At 51.0% G+C, this 16,168-nt stretch overlaps 1 protein-coding gene across 4 annotated transcripts in view; it reads left to right on the plus strand.

Annotated features, from left to right (window-relative positions):
• Positions 1 to 13,663, plus strand: part of NGEF (neuronal guanine nucleotide exchange factor) — a 40,667-nt gene extending 27,004 nt beyond the window's left edge. For all 4 annotated transcript variants that reach the window (XM_054074670.1, XM_054074671.1, XM_054074672.1 and 1 more), the window contains 10 exons: positions 1,254 to 1,414; positions 1,622 to 1,774; positions 3,696 to 3,825; positions 4,573 to 4,647; positions 6,537 to 6,626; positions 8,153 to 8,316; positions 9,348 to 9,503; positions 12,236 to 12,315; positions 12,735 to 12,839; positions 13,485 to 13,663. In XM_054074670.1, the coding sequence (XP_053930645.1) occupies positions 1,254 to 1,414; positions 1,622 to 1,774; positions 3,696 to 3,825; positions 4,573 to 4,647; positions 6,537 to 6,626; positions 8,153 to 8,316; positions 9,348 to 9,503; positions 12,236 to 12,315; positions 12,735 to 12,839; positions 13,485 to 13,657 (1,287 nt within the window). In that variant the 3' untranslated portion in view covers positions 13,658 to 13,663. The remainder of the gene's footprint in view (positions 1 to 1,253; positions 1,415 to 1,621; positions 1,775 to 3,695; positions 3,826 to 4,572; positions 4,648 to 6,536; positions 6,627 to 8,152; positions 8,317 to 9,347; positions 9,504 to 12,235; positions 12,316 to 12,734; positions 12,840 to 13,484) is intronic.
• The last annotated feature ends 2,505 nt before the right edge of the window (positions 13,664 to 16,168 follow it).

The following is a 16,168-nucleotide window of genomic DNA, read 5'->3' on the forward strand; positions in this document are numbered from 1 at the left end:
GGAGCTTGGGTCAAAGCAGCTTCAGGTTCAAGGAAGCAAGACTTCTGCTGAGCTACCAAAAGAGTCCTCTTTCAGTAGCAGCAGCTACCCAGGGTACACATTGATCAAGAGATGCCTGAAGGACCTAGCGATTTTTCACAGTGTCGAAGCCCTTGTGACAATCTTGAATTAATCTCACTTCAACTGATGGATTCAATAGCTGTGTAAATAATCACCTTTTTTATCTGCCACTCAACAAACACAACAAACACTTTCCTGGAGATAAATGAGCTCTGTGTGATAATAGTAGACTGTCTCTGTAGCATCCAGTGTGGGCAGAACGTTTTACATCCCTGTCTTATTAATTCATGATTTATCTCTGGCCTAAACCATCAATTTGTCTTTCTGCTTCCCCAGACCACATCCCTGGCTTTAACAGGAGCAGCGAGGGCTGGAAGTTAACTATAACTTCTTGGTTATAGTTAAGAACTAAGGCGTCTTGTCCTAGGTCAGAAAAGCTTATGGCTGGGATTTTGGACAGTAACAACTGTATTTCCTTTGGGTCAGGGAACACACAGGGGCTGGAGCACCACAGCTGTGTAATTCCATTAGCTCTGCCCCAAGGAGCGCGTGTCACACGCTGGGAGTACAGCGTGCCAGGTGCCAGACAGCCCAACCCCTACACCATGGTTTCTCTAAAACAAGAGTGGCGAGGGTGCAGGGAGACCCTCCTGGGCAGCACCATAAGCCCCAGTGAGCAGAGATACAAGGCAGCACTGTCATGATCAGTAGGGGGTTGGAGGGTGTGTGGAAGCTCCCAAGGAAAGGGAGACCTGTGACAAGTAGGCACAGGAGGGATCCAGTGGCTGGGCAACCTCAGGTCAGGCTTAGGTGACACTAAGAAAAAGGGAGGAGCCCATGAAGAGCATTTATATTTGCACATGTGCAAAAACAGACTGCTTATGTATCGTGAGAAAATGAGAGAGTTCTGCTGGAGTGAATCAGTGGAAGGAAGTGTGGTCAGACAACTTAAGAGAGAGACAGAAGGAGCCAGGGCTGATGGCTGAGGGAAGAAATCTTCCATTTAAGTCACTAACCTGTGTAACACATGACAAATGCCATTGTGGGCTTACCTGTCCCTGTACTTGGAGCGTGGAGGGTGGGTGCAAGGTCCATGACTGTGTGCAGCACAGATGCTCACAATAGCGCTGTGTCCCCGTCACTATAGAAGTAGAAGGTACCTGCTGATTTCCTTCTTTGGGCTTCTCTCTCAGGCCATGTTTGAGCTGGTTACTTCTGAAGCCTCGTATTACAAAAGTCTGAATCTGCTGGTTTCTCACTTCATGGAAAATGAACGTCTGAAAAAGATCTTACACCCGTCTGAGGCACACATCCTCTTCTCCAATGTCCTGGATGTCATGGCTGTTAGTGAGCGGTAAGACAACTGCTGGTGAATTTTTGTCCAACTCAATGGCATTGCTTTAGCTAACCTTGTCGAGGGGTGGAGGAGCTGACTAGGGGCAGTCTGTTACTCACTGTCTTTTCAAAGAGCTTGTGGATACACTCATTGCTTTAAACTCTTCTGGGAATTTTCCTGGGACAGACAGATCGCTTTAACATGAGCATTGTGTTTCTAACCTAGCTTCCTGTTGGACCTCGAGCAGCGAGTGGAGGAGAATATTGTGATCTCGGATGTGTGCGATATTGTCTACCAGCATACAGTTAATCACTTCTCCGTGTACATCACCTACGTCTCCAACCAGACCTACCAGGAAAGAGCTTACAAGCAGCTTCTGTGAGTTCCAGTGCTTGATGCTAAATTACTTCGCAAAATTACTTTGCAAAATTGTGTAGGCTACAAATTTAGCTGTAATTTTGATATTTATGAGAAAGGGCTAGATAGTACAGAAACAAGATTTCCTGCTTCACTGATTTTTCACTGCACCTATAAAAAGAAAACACAATTAAAAGGCTTTATGGTAAGGGTGGGGTGATCTGGTATTCAGGTAACATCCCACATAAATTCAGAGCCAGCGGCTTGCAACTGCGGGAAATATTTGTGGTGTGCATGGGGACGCATGCTTGCAAAATGTATGCATTTTTAAACTGCAAGTAGAGGCAAGAGAGTGAAAGGCCAAGAACATAATACAAATCTCTGATGATAAGAGCAGCCATTGCTTTTCTCGAGGTTCCCAGTGAGGCATTTGACCTTCCTGCAACTGAATATTGATTTTTTACATTCTGCTGTTACACAGACATTACCTACGCCTGAGGATATAATCTGAGAAATTTTTTTTCAGTATTTTTCAAGTTTAGCAAGTCTTTTGGTCCAGTAGGAATTCTCTTACGCCAGCTCTAAACAAAGAGTGCCCTACAAGCTTGTCTTTGAGCAGGAAAATTAATTTTTCTTCACTTACAATGTCCTGGATTCTTTCAGGGCAGCCCATTGCACATGCTGCACTGTATTTCCTCCCCGTAGCAGCAGCTGGTTCAGGGAGAGTAACAAGCCCTAATTCCTTCCTTTCTCTGCTCTCCAGCTTTTGAGGTGACCCCCCCACACACACACACTTTAAGGGGCCTCTGTTTAGCTTGGCCAACTGTTTTCTCCAAGAGGAGGGTACCAGAGGGTTTCCCTCAGTCAGAGGTAAGCAATATAGCTGCAGAATACAAACAATTTGCCTAGAGCCATTAGCTAAACACTCAGAAATGAAGCAGTGATAGGCTGGATTACTTTAGCTTGAAAAGGACCTGTTGGAGCTATTCGTAAATAGGGATTTAGAGGGCAGCATTTTTTTCATCTGCAGGAGAACATAAAGCAAATCGAAAACGAATAGACTCCCTTCCACTGGTTCCTAGCTGGCACAAGGCTTCTGCAGCATTTGGCTGAGCCTGAAGTGTGCCACGGTTCCCTCCATTTGGCTGTAGGTCCATTCTGCTGTGGCTTGGCGAGTCGCATAAGTACCTTCTGCAGCAGGGAGAAAGAGTGGCTTCTCTTGGGTGTTGCAAGTCACACAAAGTAAGGACAGGTTTTGCACAGCAACCTCTTCGCGTCTGTGCTGTATTTGCTAGCCAGGACTCCAGCAGTGTAAGTCTTCCTCAGGGCCCCACAGTTGTCAGGAAGCATTATATTTGACTGCGGCAGCTGGGGGTGTTCTGTGCTGCTGTGTCCATGGCCCAGCAGTGCCCTCATCTGCCACAAACACCATAAGGGGAGGCCCAGGCATGGCCCATACCCTTCTCAGCCTGAATAATTATTTCCATCCTCCAACTAAGCAGCCAGGAGTAACCAAGCTTGAGCTGTTCTGTGGCTTGTCTTATTCTTACGGCTGTGTGAATTTCACCTTGTCACAGAGTTCCAACTGTGTAAAAGTATATAATTATGCCTCTGACTCATCTACTTGGACACACACCCCATTCACGCACACCTACGCACACAGCGTATGCTGCTGAGCTAGATGTGCTAACACATGTGAACGCTACCCATGGCTTGTACATTAAATGTCTATTTTTTCCCTCCCCCAACACTATAAATAGTTTTAGATTTAAACTACAATACACCTAGAAGTGTTCAGTCCCCTTCTCCCCTCTTCTCTCTTACTGGGAGAGGCCAGGCAGATGCTGTCGCTGGAACCAAGCTGCTTTGGGGTCACCAGCCATATCATGGAATCTCGGGCAGAGTAGCACTCAAAGCTCTCACCTTCCCTCTCTCTTTTCAGCCAGGACAAGCCAGCTTTCCGGGAAGTGATCTCACAGCTGGAGCTGGATCCTAAGTGCAAAGGCCTGTCCTTTTCTTCCTTCCTGATTCTGCCGTTTCAAAGGATCACTCGGCTGAAGCTGCTGGTGCAGGTAGAGTTTTGCTCTTCTCTCTCTCCCGAAAGTCATCAGGATCACTCCTGGAATTTTCCTTTCCAGCACTTATGAATGAGGTTTAGATCGAGCCACAATCAGTCCTAGAGCTGGATAAAGTCTTTCTGTAGAGTTAGACATTCTCAATAACTATGAAAAAATATTTCAGTCCATTCTCCAGTTTATGTTGCATTCTGGCAAAAGAGTTGAGGAGGAAATTTGTTGAGCTGCTAAAAGTGGTAGCAACAGTCCGTTAACCCAGCAGCCTGATGGTTGGGATGCTGACACACAGATGCACAGTGCAGAACAACTGCAAGACAGAGAAATGCTCCTTGCATAATATCCTGCCTCGTGGTGGCTTGGACCAGACTGTCAGCCCTCTGCCACCTGTGCTTTGCCGGCTTCTGTAAATGCTGCTGGAGAATGTGCTTCTAGGAATAAGGAAACAGCTCGGTCCCAAGTGGTCTTATCCTACTGGGATTACCAAGAACACTGTTAGTGCCACTCTATTTTTATATATGCATTTAGTTTTATAAAACAGAAGTCTGCCTTCTATCTGTCTTTTAGATATAGGGCCAGATGGGAACAGGTTTTAACGAGAAAGAGGAACTAAGAGGTGAGAGTCACCGTACTCTGTCATCTTCCCTGTAATTAGGCTGATTGCTAGAAATAACTCAGAAGCTAGCAAAGACCTTTCTATGCTGTCAGACTGGAATCAAAATTAACACAGCTTTTTCTCCACTGCAGAATATTTTAAAGAAAGTGGAAGAGAAGTCTGACAGAGAAAACACTGCTCTGGATGCACATAAAGAACTGGAAACAGTAAGTTTGAATGAGCTAACTGGAGGCCATTAAAATTAAACCATCATGCTCATTCCCCACACCCAGCCCACCTCCAAGTAAAAAAACCCTACAAACTACATTCTCTCCTAGAGCTTTCCCTTTGAATCCTGTCACTATGTTTCACAAGTATTTTTTTTCTGAAGTCTTCCTTGATCTCAAAGATGGACTAATCTAGCAGCACTTAGATGTCAGTGACGAGGAATCCCTTGCTAAAAACAGATGTGTGTGTTTCCGCTGTAGGAAAGGGCAGAGAGACTCTTTTCCCCCCAGAGTCTTCAAGAATACAAATTGTTTTTCCAGATACCCAAAGGTGATGGATCCCACTGAGAGATGTAATTAGCTGCAACAGGCAGCAGAGTACAACCGTGTCAGGTTTTTCTCCAATACAGCACACTTCTTTCTCTGACCTAGAATAACAGTTTCTTAATGAAGTCCTCAGGCCTGCTGTTAGCTCTTTTCCCTGAGGCTGGCAGTTGGGTGTTGTGCTAGTTATTGCTGTGTACAAGACACCAGGAAGGCTTTGGTATGTTTTCCATCAGGACTGTTCCTGACAAGATCCCACCTCCAGGCTACACATCTGAATGGTCTGGATATAGCTGGCATCTGTGTGGGCCAGGACAGCGTTTGAACCGTTCCCCATCAGAAGCATAGAACATCTTTCAGATTCCACAGTTCAATATAAGGATTTGAAGTTGAAAACTGTGCTAGAACAGTAGCCTGAGGATACGGTTGCAGCTTCTGACTGAAATACTACAGCAAATGGGCTCTTGGGTTTGCCCTGAACCAGTCTAGGGAAGTGTACGCTTTGGCGGAGACCTTAGCAATGAAGAGTGTTCTGTATTAGTTTGGATTTGCAGAATCCCTCCTGATGTATCTGGTAGCCAGTTGGTTTTCCACTGGTCAAAAGTCTGAGGAAGGTTGTTTCTGTAGCATGCAGGTGACCACAACTGCTGATGGAAAAATGCTCTTTTTCTATTCAGCTGTCAGTGACTCATGTGATCAATTTGGTAACTCCTTTTGCATGGTAACTTATCTCTAAGTGTTTCAGTTTACATACTTAACATCCAGCTTGGTTCAGGCATCACAACAGAGATCATGTGGTGCATATTTTCTCTGTAGGTGTCCTCTTTGAGATGTAAGAGCTGATCACGGTTTCAGTTGCTGATAGCCTGGTGGATTTTGAGTAACAGAAACAGAGCACAAAGTGGAGCTTGTTCTCCAACATAATTTTTCTGCCTAGGTAGGTCTCAAGAGAGTTGCTCCTTATGAAACAGGCAGTGGCATCTAGGTTAAGGTCTCTGTAACAGGGTAGTGCCTGCACGTTGCTTGAGGTTTTTCTGTTCCAAGTCTGTGCTCAGAACACAGCTGGGCTCTGTATGATGAACCATCCCTTTCCCTGGGACATTTTATAGCCTTGGCATCTGGCGGTGCTTGGCAGAACCACAACATTTACGTCTTTGAAATTAAGATCTTTAGCTTCATTCTCTTCATGAAGATAATACTGCACGTATACCCTCACTGGGGTTGAAGACGATACATGGTGTGTCAGGATCCGGAAAATGAGCTGTGCCACCAGGAGTATTGCTTAATGCTGTCGGGTTCAGTAACTGAATGCAGACATCTAACATCCTCTGACAGTCAGCTTCCAGCTATAACATCTTCTGTGTGTCTGGGGAATTTTGGTGGGATTTTGCCTCCCCCTTTTTCTTTTTCCATGCAAATACAGTGCTGATAGAAGGGTTTAGCTTAGTCAGTTCCTATTACAGCAGGGCACTTACTTACCCTGTCATGGTCAGGCCTTTCTGCGCTGTCAATCACTTACCTGCTTAAGGCCAGTGGAGGCAAATCTTTCCACTCTTCTTTTCCAGGTGGTGAAGGCATGCAATGAAGGTGTCAGGAAGATGAGCCGAACTGAGCAGATGATCAGCATCCAAAAGAAGCTGGAATTCAAGATCAAGGTATAAGCATAACCTGGTAACCCTTTGCAGACATCAAAATAACAGCATTGAGGTGTTGCGTGCACATACGCGGTAGTAACCTTGTTGCACTCCTTTTCATGAGTGTTCAGTGATGGCATCACCCACACTGTCCCCCTCCCAAGCCTTTGTAAGGGGTGCTGCTGCCGCAGGCACTGCAGCCATGCACGTGGTCTCCATGCACGCGTGCTGCGGAGAGAGCGAGCAAGGGGCAGCACTGAGGCCAGTGTGTAGTGTGCCCCAGATGTGACATCTGTACACAGATGTGACACTGGCATCAAACTACCTGCGTGCAGCAGGTGGCTCCTGCTCCGGCACTCAGCTCTGGCTCTCACCTCTCTTCAAAGTGCTGGTCAGATTTCAGCTGTTATTTTACATTACAAATTACGTTAAAGGAAGATGAAAGCTACAAAGCAAAATATTTTGAAGCTGGAAAATACCAAAATGAAGACTGTCCCACCATTTTAATTCATCCCTGTGTTTATGAACAGTCTCTAATTACCTAATGATGATCTATTCTGGCTCCACTCATGGAATGACTGAATCAATATTTAGGAGATCTCATTTAATATATGCCATAAAACTCCAGTACTGAGTGTAAAATTGCCATTTCTTCTCTTGAGTGCTGTGGAGATGCTACTAAGATCTGTCTGAGTCACAAACTTTAAGGAGCATATTTAGCTTCCAAACAATTTTTTTTACATACCTGGACTAGTAAAGCAAAAAATTTGGGGACTTTGTTTGGAGAGCCACACTGGGCACCCAAGAATTTGATTTTTCCAGAGCACTTTACCAGTGTGTCAGGGCTAGACCACAATCCACAGCATTAGTTTGGCGTAGCTACAAGGCTGCCTTCATCTCTTGTAAAGCTGAGGCTATAATGACAGACGGGAGTGGGTTCATCCCTGGAGCAGCTCTGTCTTGGGCACTGGTGCAGGCAGGGCTTCTCTAGTGAAACAAGTGTGGAAAGACCAACCAACCATGGGGCGTGTGACAAACACAGGGTGGGAGGGAAGGTGGAAGTAGCACTTACACAGATATTTACCTATACTTCAGTTATTTGACTGGATGCGCAGTGTTCTTCTAATATAAAATGTGCTTTGTTCCAGGCTTCTTGTTTTTGACACAATATGTAGTAAAACTCCAGCCAAAGTGCTGTTGTGGCTGCATGGAGAGCATTCTTCTCCTGGCTGGGACAGACCCAAGCTGTGAGAACCCATTTAACCTGTTTTTTTGTAGCCAAAGGGCCAAATACAGGTGTTTGAAAGTCAGTCTCCCTGGCCAGAAAGGCTGAGTCCTGGTGATGAAACCTGGGATTGCCCAAAGACAGATGAGGCTCTACGTTAAATCCAGCACTTGGCACTCCAGCATTGCTGTCCTTGAATGTTTGTTCATTCCTAGGCCCTTACTATGTCTGTCCCTGACTGTCTGTGCTGGGCTGTGGTGCAGATGACAGAGGACACCGCCCTCTCTTTGCCTGATCTTTGCCTTCTTTTCCTCACTTCTAGTCTGTTCCCATCATCTCTCACTCCCGTTGGCTGCTGAAGCAGGGGGAACTCCAACAAATGAATGGTCCGAAGACATCACGAACACTTCGCACCAAAAAACTCTTCAGAGAAATCTACTTGTTCCTTTTCAATGATCTGCTGGTAATTTGCCGGCAAATTCCTGGGTGAGTGCAAAGTTCTGGCAGTACGCAGGGCACTTTGCTAGTCCTTTTTGCCCCTGGGTTTACCCAAGCTGTGGTGCTCTGTCTCTATCTTGTCACTCAGGCACAGGGAGGGCATCGTGGCCTGACCTGTGTACCCTGCTCCAGCAGTCACCTTGCCTTTGAACGCAGTCAACTCTTCATGGGTGGCACAGCTCTCTCCCGATGAAAATTTATGGCAAGTAGGACTTGAACATTCCAGGCAAGGTCTCCCAGCAGAAAGAGCTGGGGCTTGCTTATCCACTGGTGAGCTACATCAACTGGTGGGATGACTCAGAAGGCCCATCTTCCAGTCAAGAAGTGATTTTTGACTCATCACTGCCTGAATAATAGCTCAAATTCAGTCAGTTAAACTTCTAAGAAGGCAGGGTAGAAAATTTGAGCAGCTGGGAGGGGTATAAATTTAGGCATGAGGCCAGCAGTTATATTTGACATGGTGTGACCTGCCTCAGGAGAAGGAGAATGTCATCATGCTTAGGACTATGTGTTGTGCAACTAGAGACCAGTGAAATACAGCACCACAGACAGATGGGTCCCAGAGAACAGCGCGTTCTTTGTAGCATTAACTAGACTCACCAGTAGAGAGCATCTTGCTAGTCCAACGTTTCTAATAAACTTGTCGCCGCAGTGTCTGTACGCCTGGAAATATTTTGCTTCTGCGGCAGCTTGTATCCAGAAAACATAGAGGCATTTTACAAATAGGAATGAATTAAGCCTTACAATCCCCTTTGAAGGAACACCGTCTGTGGGGACAACGTGGGGAGCTCAGGAAGAGCAAGCAATTTGTTCTAGGCCACGTGGGATGCCTAAGGCAGAGCAAGGAGGTCTCTTGCTTTGTGATGGGTCTCTATAGCCTTTCGTTGATCCCTTCCCACAGCAGGACATCTTTTTTCCTCTTGTCATGCAGCGGTTTCTTGTCTGTGTCCTCAGTACAGGGTGGCTGAAGCCAAACTCTCCTGGGATCGTTTCCTAACCTCCTCTTTAACCTCTCCCAGGGACAAGTACCAAGTATTCGACTCAGCTCCTCGTGGACTTCTTCGGGTAGAGGAGTTAGAAGACCAGGGGCAAAGCTTAGCCAATGTCTTCATCTTGAGGCTGCTGGAGAACGCAGATGACCGGGAGGCCAGCTACATGCTGAAGGCATCATCCCAGTGAGTACAACAGTACTGCACTCTGCCTCCCTACACCCATGTGAGGGCAGCACCCTGCCTGCGCAGGCACGAGCTCTCTGGACTTAACCAGAGTCAGGCAGGCAGAGATCCCACTTCTGGTCAGAAATCAGCCCTCGCACGGGAGCCCAACTGATTTACAGCCCACTGCATATTCAGACAGTAAAAGCGAGTAGGATGTGTGCTGTGCATACTCTGCCAGCACAGCTGGTTCACTTAGAATCATAGAATCATTACGGTTGAGAAAGACCTCTAAAATCAAGTCCAGCCATCAACCCAACACCATTTAAAAGATCAAGGCTGTGCCTGACCAGCCGTGTGAAGTAAAGTGCCTCCTGCTTGTAGGCAAAGGTGGGAGAAGCTGCCTCTCCCTCAGCGCCTTCCAAAGCCGATGCTGATCTTGCACAGCCCTTCTGTTGCTTGGGGCCTCTTTGTCTCCCTAGATACAGGGTTTTTTGGCTGATTTTTCAGTTCAGGCTCCAACAAGCTCACATTGGGCAAATGATTCAGCTGCGCTAACAGAGACCTGGTTGTTTTGGCACACAGGACATGGCTTTCTCACTGACCCAAGCCTTACTAGGCCCAAATTTTCTAGGCACAGCATCTGTGTTATTATACATAGAATCATAGAATAGTTTGGGTTGGAAGGGACCTTAAAGATCATTCAGTTCCAACCCCCCTGCCATGGGCAGGAACACCTCCCACTGGCTCAGGCTGCCCAAGGCCCATCCAACCTGGCCTGGAACACCTCCAGGGATGGGGCAGCCATAGCCTCTCTGGGCAGCCTGGGCCAGGGCCTCACCACTCTCGCGGTGAAGAAATTCCTCCTTATGTCCAGTCTAAACCTGACCCTCTCGCATTTATACCTATTGTCCCTCCTCCTATCACTACAGGCCTTTGTAAAAAGTACATGTAGGAGTACCACCAGCTAAACAACTACTTAAGACAATGTGCACCGCCAGCTTGATAATACTTTGCTGTCAGTAGGTCAGCGTTTGACATCCGTACCCACTTAAACACCAGCCCCAGCTGGTTCCAAGTTCTGAAGGGCTGAACCCCAGCACAGTGCAGCTCTGGTGTCAGCGAGACAAGCTCCCAGCACTGCGAGCAACTGCACCTTCTCCCCAGCCACACGGCTGGACTGAAAATAGAGGCATCAGTCATGTTATGCAGGGCAAACGCACATTTGACATCTGTGAGATTGAGCTGCGTGGAGAATGATAAACCAGGCCAGGGTTTGCCTCAGCTCAGGGGAGGCAGTTGCAGTTCTGTGCTCCTTCATCCCTTCCCATTCTTCTAGATGGCCGCAGCGAGCATGCACTCCAGCGCATGGTTTGCCAACAGGTCTCATGCACCGAAATGTGAGCTAGCAACTGCTGAAAGCAGCTGTTGCAGAACTGTAGGGATGATCAAGGCACAGAGCTGGGCACAAACTGAAAAACATAAGAAAAAATAAGTGGGTGCCAAACAAACTGGCGCTTCTGTTCCACAGTTCTGAACCCACACCTACTTGGTGGCAGCTTAGTGGGCCCTGGGTGGGCTCTGCCGGGAGCTGACAGTATGTTTGGACACATCTGGTTGCAGGAGCAGGGCTGGAGTGCAGGTGGGCCCCTCACAGGCTGAGAGAAGCGAGGGGCTGCAAGCAGGATCCAAAGAGCCCTGCAAAGAGCTTTGTGCAAGGTCAGCCTGCAGGCAGGGCCACAGCCATGGCAAGACCCTCAGCTGGACCCCTCAGAGCACAGGTCAGTCATGGCTTGAAGGGCTGCACCTGACCTGCAGCTGCAAAGGGATTCACTGGGCCTTGGCATCAGGCTTCAAACCTAAAGCACAAGGTGCTTCCAGCCCCACAGATCAGCCTGCCAGTACTCGTCCTTCACATCTCCCTTTTAGGCCTCTCTCCTCCCAGAAGACACTCCAGTGGCTTTAGATGTGTGTCAAGTTCAGGCTTTAAAACTACCGTCTGAGAAAGTATAAAGTTCCGTCTCTCTCGGGGCCAGGAGCACGGCTGCTCCTCCAGGCAGGAGCTGGAGCCTGTAAAGATGAACTGCCCTGTTTCCAAGCTGGGCTGAGGGAAACCTCCAGGGATCACCAGGCCTGGGGCTTCTCCTGTGCCTGCAAAATCTTCAGCCTCCTGCCGCAGGCGTAGCTGCCTGCTGGATCTGGGGACGTGTTCAGATGGGGCTCGTCTCATCCGCTGCCAAGCGAGCGGTACCCTTGGTATGCCACAGCATTCATCTGCAAGAGAATTAATCAGCTCTGCCCTTTAAATGTTCCCGCACAGCAGTTGTGGGAATAAATGGTTCCTTTAACTGCTTTTTTTCTAGAAAAAAAACCTGCTCTTGTTGACCGAGCCCAGCCAGGAGCTGCCTTTGCTGGTTGAGACTCAACGGATGCCAGGTCCCCACGCTGCTGCTGGCTTTCTGAAGCCATCCTGTCCCCTGCTGCTTGTGGGGACAGCCAATCTGTCCCCATGGTGGCCCTGCAGCAAGCCAGGCCTGTGTGGCAGGGCCTAGGGCTCTGTGGCATGGGTGACGTCCCAGCCAGTGTGTGTGTGAGAGGGGGACACAGCCTCGCCAGTGAGTCCAGGACCACGGGGGGCAGGCAGGAAAAGGCTGCGAGAGGAGGAATTAAGATCCCAGGGCTGGCTGGGCAGGAGAACAGGGGTACCTGCAACTGTCTCCCGCTCACAGCCTTGGTTTGTCTCCCCTAACCAGGAGCGAAATGAAGCGCTGGATGATTTCGCTGGCCCCAAACCGAAGAACCAAATTTGTTTCGTTTACATCAAGACTTGTTGGTAAGAGACACAGCATAGGAGCCAGGACCTCTTCACCCCTATCCCTGGGCACCTTCTTCTGTGCAGACCTGGGTCTGGGGCCTCCATTGAAGCTGAAGCATCTCCTGGGGCTCCCCTTGTGTTTCCACCATCAATATCCACTCGTCTCTGTGCCTGGCCCAGACCTTGCTCCCCTCCAACCCAGGCTCAGCTGCACCAGTGCTCTCCCCCCGACCCACGCTGCTCCTGGGTGGCACTGGGGCGGTGATCCCTGCGGAGATGCGCCCTGTGGCTGGGGCACCCCTCAGCCTCTGCAGGGTTTCTTACCAGATCAGAAGGACCGTTTGCAGAGCTGACAGTGTTAGACTCACCTGAGCCATGCTGTCCTGCAGCGGGCTCTGTCGCAGCCCATCCCTCACTCTTGCCCTCTTCCCTGGCAGACTGCCCGCAGATCCAGTGCGTCCACCCCTACGTGGCCCAGCAGCCGGATGAGCTGTCCTTAGAACTGGCTGATGTCCTCAACATCCTGGACAAAACAGATGACGGTACAGGGGACGGGATGGGGCTGGGCTGGGTGTGCCTGTGGAAGGGTGGGCAACACTCGAGGTGGGTGGCTGCCAAACAGACAGGAGGGGTCCTCCTGCCAGGGGGAGTCCTCAGCGTTGCCATTGCAGCCGAGATTGCTACCGCCTCCTCCTAAAATTTGAACAAACTCAAATCCAGGCTGCCCTGAGCTGTGGCAGAGCTGGTACAGCCACCCTGGCACTGGCTGTAGGCCACAGGAGGGCTCATGCAGCCACTCCAGATGCAGGCTAGAGCTGTTCTTCCCATGATGATGCTTTGCAGCCAACCTTGTCCCGGTCTCCAGGGCACACTTGTAGCTAGAAAGCTCAGTCCCATGGGGTCTCTGCTGCGGGCTGCTCCTGTGGCATCAGGGGCAGCAAAGTGGAGCAGTGCCTGCTTTCTGCTGGCATCATTTTAGCCAGTTGTACAAACACAGCGTTACTCAGGGGTGTGGGGCTCCTTGGCTCCTTGGCTGGATTTACAAATTTCATCTCCTCCAGCACAGGCCTCTGAGCAGCTTCCACAAAGCACTGCCAGCTCCAGAGGCTCTTTCCAGCGCAACTATCCCAGTGCAGGAGCAAGGGCCAGTCCTTCCCCACTTACACCTCTGTCTTGTCTCTGCTCAGGCTGGATATTTGGGGAGCGTCTTCATGACCAGGAGAGGGGCTGGTTCCCCAGTTCTATGGGGGAAGAGATCCTGAACCCCAAAATCCGAGCTCAGAACTTGAAGGAGTGTTTCCGAGTGCACAAGTCGGATGACAGTCAGCGGAGGAAACTGGGCAGCAGAAACCGCCAATGACCGCCGGCGTCCCCAAGTGTCTGCAGTGCCTCTGGGAGAGGGGCAGAGGACAGATGGTGCCACGGGCTGTGGTGCAGGACCTAGTGTGCCAAAACAGGCACAGGCACCCCTGAACAGACAGACTGTAGTTCCTGGGCTCCTCTCCATGCTTCCTGCGGCACTGATCCTTCCCTGGAAGTCAGCACTTCGACCTGGCTGAAATAACCCTTTTCCAGGTGTTCTGTAAAGCCCCGCAGAGCACGAGCCAAACAGGCACAGCCTGGAGGCCAGAGGGTGCCAGCCTGCGGACCCCTGTCCCGCCCTGGGACAGGCACGCGGCCACAAACATAACAGCAGTTAACGTCACCCAATCTGAGCACTCGCAGGTCATCACTGTCTTTTGAGTTTGGGGCCCTCTTAAAGTTGCATTTGTCAGGGGCAGAGATAGAAGCAAAGGAGGTGTCTGACCATGTCTCACGCAATCCGTTGGCTCCAGGCTGGGACCAGCCCCAAGAACCCCACCTCTCCAGTCCTGCTGCAAAGCCTCTGGGCCCGTTCCCACAGGCACACCCTCGATCTGCTTCCGAACACTCCAAAGCGCTCTTTGCCCTGCCCTGCTCCGGCAGCAGCCCAGCCTCACGCCTCTGCCTGCCCGATGGCCTCAAAGCACATCTGAGCTGTGCCCCACGCCTCAGCTGCTCTTCCCCAGCCAGCAGCCCTCTGTCGAAGCCTGGTACCACGGCCTTTCCCAGCCGATCCGGTACTCGTGCTCTCTGCTGCTGAGGCACAGAGCAGGGCGCCTGCTCGCACACCATCACCGACCACGGAAGCACCAGCAGAGCCAAGCTGCCACGCAGCAGGCGAGTGACGTTACCCCAGGAGCCGCTGTCCCACGATCTCTGCCTGCATGCTTGTAACCCACACGGCGCAGCTGCGCACAGCCTGCGCGCACCAACTCCCTGTACAGGCTCACCTCTGTATATAAGCAAATCCTCCACCGCCCACAGAGATGGGTCCTCGCTCCTTCCAACTGTAGCACTGAGCATTGCATGAAGCCCAGGGCACAGCACCGAGATCAGCCAGGGCACGGACCCACGGCAGCTGCCTGTTGTTCTACCATCCTGCTCCAAACAGCCCCACACGCGGCCACAGCCGAGGAATTCTCAACCACGGGCTGTTCCCGAGCTGCTGCCAGGATCCATCAGGGAAATCAGTTCTTTGGCATCTTTCTGTAAGACCGCAATGGAGTCTTCCAGGCACTGCGGCGCGCGTTGCCGTGCGCTCCTGTTGTGCTCAAAAAGGGGACAGAGAGCAACGGAGCCGTGTGTCAGCCCCACACACAGAGCGGAAGAGCACAGCCGTGCTGGTGGCCCTGTAGGGAGAGAGCAGGACACCAGGGAGCCACAGAAGCAGGGTCTGGAGCCGGCCTTTGGGCCACACAGGCCTAGGTTTCATGTAGAATGTGTGGCATGAGGCTGGATCCAGCTGCAGGAGGGCCAGGGCTGTCCTTGGGGCTGTCCATACTGTCACTGCAGCCCCGGTACAGCCATCCCAGAGTCAGCCTCGCGCCGGGAGGGCTTGAGCCAGCCGCCAGCACCCACCAGGAGGGAGCCACAGCCGTGCAGGGAGCACAAAGGCGTTCTCCCCCTCAGTGCCACACAGCAGCACACGGCAGCCGCCAGCGGGGCTGTGCCTGCCCCGGCCACCCCAGGGAGAGGGCCCCGCACATCTCATCCCAGCCCAGAGCTGGGACCAGGGAGGGACCACAGCCTCCAGTCCAATGCATTGGGCTCAGTTAATGGGGACACTGCCCATCACCCCCCCCGACAGTGCCCCACAGACAGCTTTGGGCACAACCAGACCTCCAGCTCAGGGTCCAGACCTTGCAGCAGCCACAAATTCCCTAATGCAAAACCCAGAGGAGCTCCAGCTCCAAATCCTTAAAATGACCTGAGAAATGGCCACATCCCGACTCCTCCAGCTCCGCAGTCAGCCCAGTCCAGGCCCTACAGCCCCACATGCCCAGCTGGGACGTTTCCAGGCTCAGAGATGCTCCCTTACCATCAGAAACATTGGAGGGGCTGGCGCAGGTTCCCCAGGGCCAGGATGCCAGTTCCTCGCCGCAATTCTCCGTGGGCTCAGGGCTGCCATGCCGTGCCTCTGTGCCAAGACCTGGGACTCGCTCTGGCCCCTCCTGCTCTCTTGTGACTTTTTAGGACTCCAAACCCAAGGCACAGGCTGTGCCGTTTTCAGGCACCAAGTGGCATCCAGTGTTCTTTCCACAGACCCAGCCCTGCACGCCTCCGTTTCAGTGGTCTCACGTGTTGTCCAGGGCCAGGCCTGGGGCCAACGAGCAGGGGCTGGAGCCCCCCCGGCCTCTGCGAACTGAGGGGAACTTTTCGTCGTCTCGTTTTTCTGTGTGATGAAATATAGCTGAGCGAGCCAGCGCCAAAGCAACACGTGTGTCTCCTTCCCCCTGCTCGCCTCCTCCCCAGCCCCCCTCAGCTGTGACCGGTGAGGGACAAATGGCCC

The sequence above is a fragment of the Cuculus canorus genome, chromosome 9 (assembly GCF_017976375.1).
Source record: "Cuculus canorus isolate bCucCan1 chromosome 9, bCucCan1.pri, whole genome shotgun sequence".
Taxonomy (NCBI): domain Eukaryota; kingdom Metazoa; phylum Chordata; class Aves; order Cuculiformes; family Cuculidae; genus Cuculus; species Cuculus canorus.